Genomic DNA, 10,742 nt, shown 5'->3' with positions numbered 1-10,742 from the left:
GTGTAAAATGGGACATAACCCTGTGGCTCATTTGTTTCTTCAAAGTACAATTGTAAGTCATTTAGTTTTTTCCATTTATTAAATTTGAGACAGCCATCAATAATGTCATTATATATGGAAGATTAAGTATAGTATAGCATTTAAATATTCTGTCTGGCCCCAAATACTACATAGTATGTAATCAAAAAAGTAATTAAAAACGACAAAGTATAGTATGTCATCCAAAATCAAAGTTAAGAAGTCAAAGTATGTCAGAGAGTTTGTCATTTAGAAAGTCATGGGTTTAGTAGACGTGTAGTATGTAAGAAAACCCATAATATAATATGTCATAAAAAAAGGTCATGGTGTAAATGTGACTTATGTCATGAAAAATAATCTCATTGTATAGTATTTCAAAAAATGCAATGCAAATAGTAATAGTATAACATATAGCCTCAGTTTTCTGCTGAGCCTGTAAAAATGTGTATTTTCCTGTAATGACAATTCTTGAGGTGAATCACCACCGACTTCACTGACGAAAGCAGGGAAATAGTACACCACTAATCTGCCTTTGAAGAGAATACAAGATGTAAAAAAAAAAAGGAAATAAAGTGATTCACTTGTCTTTGTATTGTGGAATCTCATTCCCACATTAGTAGTCTGCAGCTCTCAGGGTGTCAGCGGTGCCAACGAGCAGCTGGAGTCATTTATCACCATGACTCACCAGCTATTACTAAGCAGAAAAGCAGCCAGCTCACAACCTCACTGTGCTTTCACTCCAGCTCATAATCATTTGCTTTCATAGTATGTGACAGAGTCCCACCGCAGACATTGCAACAATTGCGTCACCAACACGCTCTCATTCCAAATAGCTTTGTCAGACCCCTTGGCGTCACTTTCTAACGCCAAGGGGTAGCCCGGTCCCATGAACAGGTGGTTAACACTTCGATTTAGGAAAAACATCGTGTATGGAAACTAATCAAACACGTTACACGTTACGGAAAACACGCCACAACCATCACTAACGTAAGTTTGGGACTCAAACAGCCGTCTTGAACACGTCTCCTGGTTGAAAGTCCTGCGTTTGACCACCTCCCACACACCCTGTGTGGCTTTGTGATCTCTTCACACTTCTCTGAGTGTTCAATAATGACAGAGGGGTTTACATTGTAGTCACTTAACTTGTGAGTCTCATACAGACGCTAAAAGGCACCTTGTGCGTCGCATCAGACGCCGAGGGGCCTGACAAAGCGTTTGGTATTTGAGGCCCTGGGAATGAAAACGGACTGAAGTCACTGCCTGCTGAGCTTGTGGTTTATGTCACCTGCAAAGGTAATCAAGGAAATACCCCAATATATAGAGGAAATAATCGCTTACTGATAAACTGATGAGCAATAGAACATTCAGAACTTTAGCTAAAAGATCAAAATTGCACATGTTCTTCTGCAGGTGCTACATGCGTGTATTTAGTGTCTGTATCTGTGCTTTCTGTCTCCTGGAAGGCCAAGGACATACAGCGGATGGGGAAGTTGCACGGTGGTGTGAGCAACGGAGACAGAGACACAAGCGTGCGCGCACACGTGCACGCTGATGGCCCTGTACAACCCAGAGACATTAACCATGCTGTCTCTGGATAGATGTTCCCTTTGTTCACTAGGATTATGAGTGGGATACCGTGATTGCTTGTAGCCTTTAGATCTCTGGTTTCTCAAAGAAAGCCAATTATATTTTGCAGAGCAAGTCACTGATTTGATTTCCTCAGTTGATGTTGTATGTCCTCTTTGTTTTCTATTTGAACTGTTGCTTGTTTGTATTAATATTGTACTGATGAACTTAAAGCAATGAAAATGCGGTTGTTATCAGTTATTTTAATACAGTTACATGATTTGTGTACCAATAAATCCAGGTGTGAATGAGACTAATCGTGTGGCTCATTCGTGTTTCTCCAAAGAAAAACTGAGTACAAACCTCCTGTTTGGTTTATCCATTTGTTTAATTTAAGATAACCATGAGATCAACATTTTTTACATTTTATATAAAAAAATAAAGTTTGGTGTTTGGGGCAAGCCGGAATATCTAAAGGGCTTAAAAGGGCTTTGTGTACCTTAGCAGCACCACCAATTACTTTATTCTAACGCTAACAATATCGTTCATCCCGTCGGTCTGGTCCCTTCTGACATCAGATCACTTTGCATTGAAAACGTCTCGAGTGGGGACACGCTGTGCGGAGGCCAGATGTATACACAAGCGCAGCGCGCACACACCGCCCGCGCACTTATTTCCCAAACAATGACCACTGCTGACTAATCCCATTCAACAAGTGCAGGATGAATTCATATCCCACATGCACTCTTTTTGACACAGGCGGCTCCAGCGCAGAAGCTCCTTGTTGTCATTATAAGCAACGTATTTCCATTACAAAGGGGAACAAAGCGCAGTTATTGTGTTGCCCAGCAACTCGCTGGCTTCCCTCTTTACTATATAACAGAGTAATGGGTCTGTGTTGTCAGCACTCGTTTCAGGGAAAGGTTTTCCAAACCTGCTCTGTGTTATAGAGAGGCGGCATTACTCCGATAGGTTTTTAATCCATTTAAAAATCATGCTCAAGGCTAAGGGGAAGTCCGATGGGCAAACCGGCACTAAGATCCTCCTGGAGGCGATGTCAAAGGATAAAGTCCACCTGGCTAGGTTCGTTCTGGACGCGCTGGATGGGGAAATAGTGGACTCCAGAACGGAGAGCGCACAGACCCCCCTCATCTCTTCTATCCTGCTGCCCGATAGTAAGACTCGGTGTAAGTTTGCAGAGCTTTTGCTGCAGAAAGGGGCCAGTGTCAACTGTCGGGACGGTAACGGGCGCACCGCGCTCAGTTACGCCTGTGAGAAGGGCTACCTGGACGCTGTGAAGATCCTGGTCCGAAACAATGCAGACCCGGAGATTGTGGACGCCTGGGAGAACACCGCCCTAATGTACGCCGCCGTAGCAGGTCACTCGCCTGTGGTTGAGTTTTTGGTGAGAGCTTTCAAGATGCTGGGTCTCCGGATAGACCGGCAGAATAAAGTTGGCAACTCTGCTGTTGAAGTGGCGAAGTTTCTCGGCCACACAGAGTGCATCTTTGCGCTCACTCACAACTCCAGGAAGGGCCGGGAGGATGAGGGAGGCGCTCAGGGAAAGGCGCAGACGCGACTTAGTTTGGGATGTGGTGATGGAAATGACAAGTTTGAGAGCAGAGTTGGACATTTAGTGAACACACTTGAGGACCTTCAAACGTGTAATCATACAGATTGTCTATTGGTCCAAAAGTGTACCTGGCAACCAAGACCACGGGTAAAGCAGAGTATGTTGGCATCGATGGACTCAATAGATGAGTTTGAAAGAGAGAATGACGGCTCCTCCTCACCTCCAGCGCTGGTATTCTCCGAAATCCTAACCCCTAAAGCCCCTCCGCGGATTTCCGACCAGTCTCAAAACTATGAGCATCCTAAAACCGGAGATGACCATCTCCCCCCTCCTAAACAGAGCTGCGAGGCTCAAAAATCGATTTTCTTCTCACCCAGTAACACCCCCAAACCCAGCGCGCCCTCTGCCCTGGACATCTTACTGGCTCCCATTATTTCCAACAAAAGAGAGAATAAACCAGGGACAGAAAAATCAAAAATGTCAGACTATAGTGCGTGTAGATTTCACGAGAAAAGATGTAGTCTGCCAACCAGTATCCTCAGCCCCACGCCTCGGGACCGCACACTGGTGCCCCTGCGTAAATCCAGAACCGTAAGGAGGCAAGAAGCGTCTCCGTGCAACGCCGAACCTCCTCTGTTTACCGCACCAACTGTCGCTACTTCAACCATGACTTTCTCGGTGTTGAGCAACAAACTCTTACGCCGAATTACCTCCCCGGAGTTTAAAACCGGCGCAAAAGAATTGGAGGAGAATCCGATGATGACTTCAGGGCAGATTCCGCGATCAGAAACTTTTCCTCGGGGAATAAAACATCCCCAGGTGGACAGTAAACTCAGCATCGAAAGCATCAGCTCCGTCAAGTGCGAGTTTGGCATTCTGAAATGAAAACCAAAGTGCCCAATGCGTAAAAAAGTGTTTATCCGTATCGGCCACTAATCTCAACACCATCTATATCTAAAGCTCTCAACAATAGAGTGGTGACATTATATCCGTCCTGCAAAAGTTTCTGCCATTTCACAAACTAAAACGCGAGTAAAACGAACCAAAACGGGTTTTTTAACTACCACTGAATTACTAAAAATTCGACAGCAACTCAGACTACTATGCGTAAAGTGCGTCGATGCCAGCACCTTCCAGTTGGATTCTGCTGCTACAGAGTGAAACGCAAGGTGTAACTTCTAGTTTTAGTATATGTGCTCTTTTGCTCCCGTGTTCAGCAGCATTTGCCACTCCTTTTGGAGAGGGTGGGGGTCACGAAGGTGGAGGGGTGATCAGAAATTCTGAATTATTTAACACAGCATATTTGTGTTGTGCTACTATCTTGTATACGTTTCGGTTTCTTTCAGCACATCATTTCTGTTAGATAGTCTGCCTTCTTCAATTACTGATTTGAATGGTTATAATCGATTAATAAAATCTCAAAATCGAAAATGAACATGTGTCCTGTGTTGGATGAGAGAGAGAGAGAGAGAGAATGAGAGAGCGAGGGAGATCCTCCATTAGGGGACAATATGGTGAACAGTATTTACATTATTATCAAAAAGGGTCAGTTTGTCATTCTGCATGTCGTTTTTGTTCTCTGATTGCGGAGTTTGGTCTATAGCCGAGCACGTGCCATTAGTGTGTGTGTGTGTGTAATTAGTACCAAAATTACGATTCATAAAGCAATGCACAAAATCTGCCCTAGTGGTTCCAGTGCCAGTTTCACTTGTGCCATAACGTTTTCTAACGAGACAAGTGTATTTGTAGAATACATTAAATAGAATATCACTCCATTGAACAGCACATTTAAAAAATCAGATTTTAAGTCGAAGTGATTTTTATCAGCCCTCATTCTCACTAACTCTCAGCTGCAACCCTGCAGAAGTGGAGTTTGAGAGAGGGAGGGAGGGGGTGTTGTCGGCGTTTCCCTCCAGACATACATCATTTCAGCCCAACCTACAGCTGCTACCACAGAGATGGAGACTACAGCATTGCGGGAATAACTTAAGACGGTGGCCGAGTCCTTACAAGAGACAAATTCAGGTGACGGACTTTTTCTTTCAAGAAGGATCTTTATTCCTGATGCTAATGATGTGTTGAAGGAGCTCAGTCCTGCAGCTGTCACTGGGTTAAACCCCGTCAACCTTGGAGAGGGCGGTCTGTTAGGACGGCCAGAAGTCCTCGGAGCCGGCTGCTTCTGCACAGCAACCCGGATCTCACGTCCAAACTGGAGTCATGTTTTGCTGCATTCACGATGATCTGAGCGTGACTACTGGGCGCTGAGCAGAGGAATCCCTCCTCTCTCTCTCTCTTTTCCTTTCTTCCTCTCCCGCCTCCCTCTTTTGCTTTTCTGTCTCTCTTTTCTTGTCGCGGGTTCAGCACAGGCTGCCCAGTCATTTAGCCCCCTTTTTTTACAGCACTGAGGAAGCTGAAAGCGATGGGACGACTCGGTTTCAGCACCACGGAGAGCGCCCGGCTTCTGCTGCTCGGCGTGTTCGGTAAGAGAGAGCGTGTGCGTGTGTGTGCATGTGCAGCTGTCGTGACTCCTTACTGCAGTGAGTGTGTGTGTGTGTGTGTGTGTGTGTGTGTGTGTGTGTGTGTGTGTGTGTGTGTGTGTGTGTGTGTGTGTGTGTGTGCATGCGTGCGTGTGCACCTTCTGTGCGTGTTTAGGCATGACAGAGTCTCTGAGTTCTGGCATATTTCACCGGTTATTTTCCTCTTCAAACATATATATAAATGTCGTTGGAACATGTTGCAGTTCATCACTTTCTGACGTGGTTGAGACTGCAGCCAGTGGCGTGCTGTTGCTCCCCTGATACTGCAGATTGCAGACTCACAGTGTTTTCACCTGATTTCGACTTTGCCGTGAGGAAACAAAAGGTGACATGCCAGTGATCTAAAGGTGTGAGCTAAACTAAGAGTACAACCATGATGTCGCTGTTTCTGCTGACTCTGCATGTTTTGGTGTGCGTGTGTGCCATATCTGTTACCCCGCTGACATAAGTGCCCCCACCGCCAACTTCTCTGTTGTCAGGTGTGCTGGCGCTGTCCGTGGTGCTGGCGGAGCAGGAAGGTGAGAACCTGTCCGGTCTCTCCACCAACCCAGACAAAGCCATCTTCGCAGTCCGGGAGAACGGCACGACATGCTTGATGGTGGAGTTCGCCGTGAGATTCCTCGTGCCATTTGACGTGCTCGCGCTCAATGGGATAGACGTAAGGAATCCCCGTGCATTTTAATACACGAGGATGCTTAAAAAGAAATGAAACGCAATGGACATTTCAAGCATGTAAGATGCATCGAATGTTGCTTTGTGTTGAAGACAATGGTCGTTTCGCTGTGCGTAAAGCTGGTTGCAGCACTAGAAACATTTGTTTTGTGTGAAAAACAATTTGTCATTTATTCAAATCGAGAATGTTTGCTCTTATTAAAAAGGACAGTGTATGTTGAGTACATAATTGTTTTTTGAAACCGCTTTTGTAGTGTGTAGTCGTGCGTAAAATGCTAACGTCGTTGGACCCATAGCTACATACATTTTTCGATATGAAACTTTTTAAGCATCGATTAAATTGAATCTTAATTGTTTCTGCTTCTAAGTCCAATTTATTAAATAATCTCACCTGTATCTGGATATTTGGTTACACCAAATTCGTGCGTAAAAGTGGAATGCTAAAAAAAGTTAAACTCGACCGACAATACCAACCGTAATCTGTCCATTTTGTGTCAACTTTTTTCACGCGCTTGCTGTATCCGTTTGCAGCTGATCACCGAGCAGGCGGCGTTCACTCTGCCCCGTGGTGCAGAAATCGAGGGGAAATGTGGGAGCACGGAGTCAGAGATCCACATAACCTGGAAGAACAACGCCTACACGCTTCGCATCTACTTCTCTAAGGTGGGCGAGACAGCGCCGGAAGCGACAATAATGCATATACTATATCATCCCAGGCAATTTGTAAAGTCTGAATCATCTGCTGGGAGAATCAAGACGCAAACGCATCCAAATCAATTACCTAAATATAAGTTCTCAAATTCACTTTGAATATATTGTTTGTTGAGTCATTTGACATGAGGAAATACAATATCTTGAGTTTCACATTTCTGTCAAAGTTTGAATTATTTCCCCTGAATAAAATGCTAATACTGATTGTATAGTGCAATCATGTCACTTTTATGTCTTTAATTAAGGGAATGTTGTAGTTAAAGTTGTTACTTGTCATCGCTAGAATATATTCATGTTTCAACAGTGGACAGGAGCCTAAAATGACTCGTCAAGATGGCGTTGCTCCTCAGTATAGGCCAACCAGCCCTCTCCATGCAGTGGAAGAGCCCAGTTTGACGCGTGCGTGTGTGTGTGTGTGTGTTGCAGGAGTTCCGTGACAAGGGCATTGAGGTGTGGAAGATTAGCAAGGTTCAGTTCGTCTATGATACCTCGGAGACATCGCATTTCATCAACGCGTACAACCGTGAGTCTTCCGCAGAGGCATGCGTACAGTAGCCACTCAGCACATTTCCATCCCGCCTGCTTTGATCGCAACTTGCTCTCATTCATGTCACATTTGCATTCAGATGGAATTAGAGGGTTGATTCGCGCATGAATTTGCCATTTTCGCCCACGTTTATCGAAAAATTCACAGGAATTATTGCAGATTTTAGATGCGCCCGGTACGTTACAGCATGCCTTTGAGAGGAAAAAGACCCCAATAGAAATATACAAAGTTGTTTTATTATCAATATCATTAGTATCCTTTATTATTATGACAAAACGTTTTGTGTCGAAACTATTCCAACACACTTTTATAAATTACAATTTACACGTTTTAATAATTTTATCTTAAATTTTAAGTATATTAAAGTTTGTTATATTATTTCATTTGTATTTTATTTTGGAGGGGTATTTCCTGTTATTTTGCCCTTTCTATTGCTTTTGGTCACAATGGATCCCCCCTGATTATATATTGAGAATCCTCTCAAATTATGGAATTTGCATGAATCTCCCTTTTAGCCAGAAGGATCTCACTCACTCACTCACACTCACACGGTCGTGTTTTTATGACTTTTGGGGACATTACATTGACTTATTGATTCATTACCTGCAGACTTACCCTAACCATACCAACCTAGTCAAACTCCTCCTTTCTCTCCAGCTGGGAAGCACACAGCCAACACCCACCGCCTGTCGGCCCTGGTGACCCCCGCCGGGCGCTCCTATGTGTGCATAGCGCAGCAGACGCTCACCCTCATCTCGAGCGACCACCAGAAGGGCGTCACCGTCTCCATGTATGACACCCAGATCCAGCCCTTTGACATCACCTCCGACTTCATATTCAGCGAACGTAAGAACAACCAACCCACCTACAAATCTCACACTGCCACGAGAAAGCCAAGTCAACCTTTGCCATATACTGCCACTGTGATAATGATAATGATGAGAAATCCTGGGGTGAGGGCTTAAGAACTATACATCTATGTCTCTCTCTGACTCACACACCTCTCTCTGGGGGGTTATTGCTGGAGTATGAGGAGAAGCTATAGGACTGCAGAGAGGGACAAGAGGAGGTGGGGGGGGGGGGGGAGGTGGGGATGCAAGGGGGACAAAAGAGACAAAGAGAGAAAGAGAAGGGGTGGGGGTTAGGACTTTATGAGTGCAGTCATATCCTTGCCCTCAATGCAGCTTTTATAGACATACTCAATGTACCCGGCTGTCCTCTGAAGCCAATCACCTTGGAAGAATAATTTGCTCTGAGCTGCTGTAAACTAGGCTGTGCTATGCTTCACTGCCTCCCTCCTAGTGTGCATAACTGCCTTCCACAAGGAGAACCACCGACTTTAAACCCCAGACTGTACAGCCAGTTGTGGTTTTAGGTGTCCTCCTTCCTGCACCAGAGGCGTAAATATAGACAGTGCAGGCAGTGCGGTTGCACAGGGGCCTGTGGCGTGGGGGGGATGCCTACGCTTTGAGTATCAACAGATATCTACTGATCAAGCGCTACCAGTGTTTTATTAATAAGCATATGCCTCACAGTGGGAAAGTGACTGGGATCATCAATACACTTAAAAAAAAAAAATACTAAACAGCTGACATGTTTGTTTTTAGCTCCCTTAGCTATGCGATCTGACAGCGTGCTGCTGACGCATGACGTAGTAACCTCCCATCAGACACACATACTGTATATAAAGATAGAATAGATTTGAATAGGTTGGCCGCATTGTCACAATATCTATTTGAGTCGGTATTGGACTGATATCCAATATCAGTGTTGGATTGGTGCATCCCTATTCATAATTAAAAGCAGTGTCGTAACTACCCAACGACACCCATGCATGAAAAGATGTGTGCACGCTAACCTTTAACCGAACACATAATAGAGGGGAAAAAACAGTGACTGACTCATTGTACAACTGAAAGAGAGAAGAAGCATCTGTGTGAAATGTGTGTCCTTTAGTGAATAACAACCTCAACGGTTGCTTCTGTGCAAACACACACAGATGCTCCCTCCTTTTTTCACTCATACTACTCACAGATGCATGCACACAACTATGCACAGTGCACATACGGAACGTAAACCTCCATCGACCAATGCTGAAGCCTGCAAGGGGGCACATGATGAGTGTGGGGTTCATACTAAAATCTACACCATACATATAATAACCAAGACTGTAGCACTGAGCGATATCATAAACATATATTCAAATAAAAGACATGCAAACGATCACACTGAGGTTCAATTGCATCAAGAAAAAAAACACTTTACTTGTGCAACAAAAACGTAAGCATTTTAGTTAGTTGCAGCTTCTAAAATGTGAATATTTGCTTGTTTCTTGATTTTTTCCAGAGGAGTAAACTTAACATAATTGGGTTGTGGACCCCACAACACATACATCTGAAGACATTACTTTGGGCATTACCTTTTTGGAAAAATGATATGCTGAACAATTAATAAAGAACGTAAACAGTTAAAGATTTAACAACAATAAAATTATTGTGTGCTGCAGCCTATAATTTAGACATCATTTTGTAAAACAACATGATCTGATCATACCGCCTCAATCCGATTCCATTAGAAAAGAATACTGAATCATCATCCGGCCCGAAAGGAATAAAGGAAATGAATAAATCTACACAATATCTTCTGGGACCCTCGGCAGTCATGTTCAGTCACCTCTGCATGCTGACTGTGTTCATTATTTCCCTTTTCTTGCAGCCTACAAGTGCATCACTGACCAGCGGGAGCGCCTGGAGGAGACCCTCCCCCTCATTCTGGGTTTCATTTTGGCCCTCATAATCGTCATCACACTCACCGTCTACCACTTCCACCTGAAGCTGACGGCGCCCCAGCCCCAGCTGCCCAGAGATCGCTCCATGTACAAGAACATGTAGCCAGCGGCTCCCTCAGCTCTCTCCAAAGCTAACCTGAAAAAAATAAATAAAAAAAAGACTTGTCTCCTCGATGTCCCAGGCCTAACACCACAGAGGAAAGAACCATGCGATGGACTGAATCCCTGACGGAGAAATGTGTGCAGCTTGTACTGAAGGCCTACTGGAACCTTTGAACAGCTAAAACACAAGTTAATGGGACGGCTTGGGGCCTAGCATGGATGTAGTTG

The 10,742-nt window shown here is 44.4% G+C and overlaps 1 protein-coding gene across 1 annotated transcript; it reads left to right on the top strand.

Moving 5' to 3' along the window:
* Positions 1–5,576: 5,576 nt before the first annotated feature.
* On the top strand, positions 5,577–10,515 carry lamp5 (lysosomal associated membrane protein family member 5; the record flags this gene model as incomplete). The annotated part of the gene is made up of 6 exons (XM_079179924.1): positions 5,577–5,637; positions 6,174–6,352; positions 6,898–7,029; positions 7,504–7,600; positions 8,282–8,470; positions 10,340–10,515. 6 exons carry the CDS (start codon positions 5,577–5,579, stop codon positions 10,513–10,515), a joined length of 834 nt encoding a protein of 277 aa, XP_079036050.1.
* Positions 10,516–10,742: the final 227 nt, after the last annotated feature.

The sequence above is a fragment of the Pholis gunnellus genome, assembly GCF_910591455.1.
Source record: "Pholis gunnellus genome assembly, chromosome: 19".
In the NCBI taxonomy this organism is placed as follows: Eukaryota; Metazoa; Chordata; class Actinopteri; order Perciformes; family Pholidae; genus Pholis; species Pholis gunnellus.
This window is presented reverse-complemented; position numbering and strand designations above follow the sequence as displayed.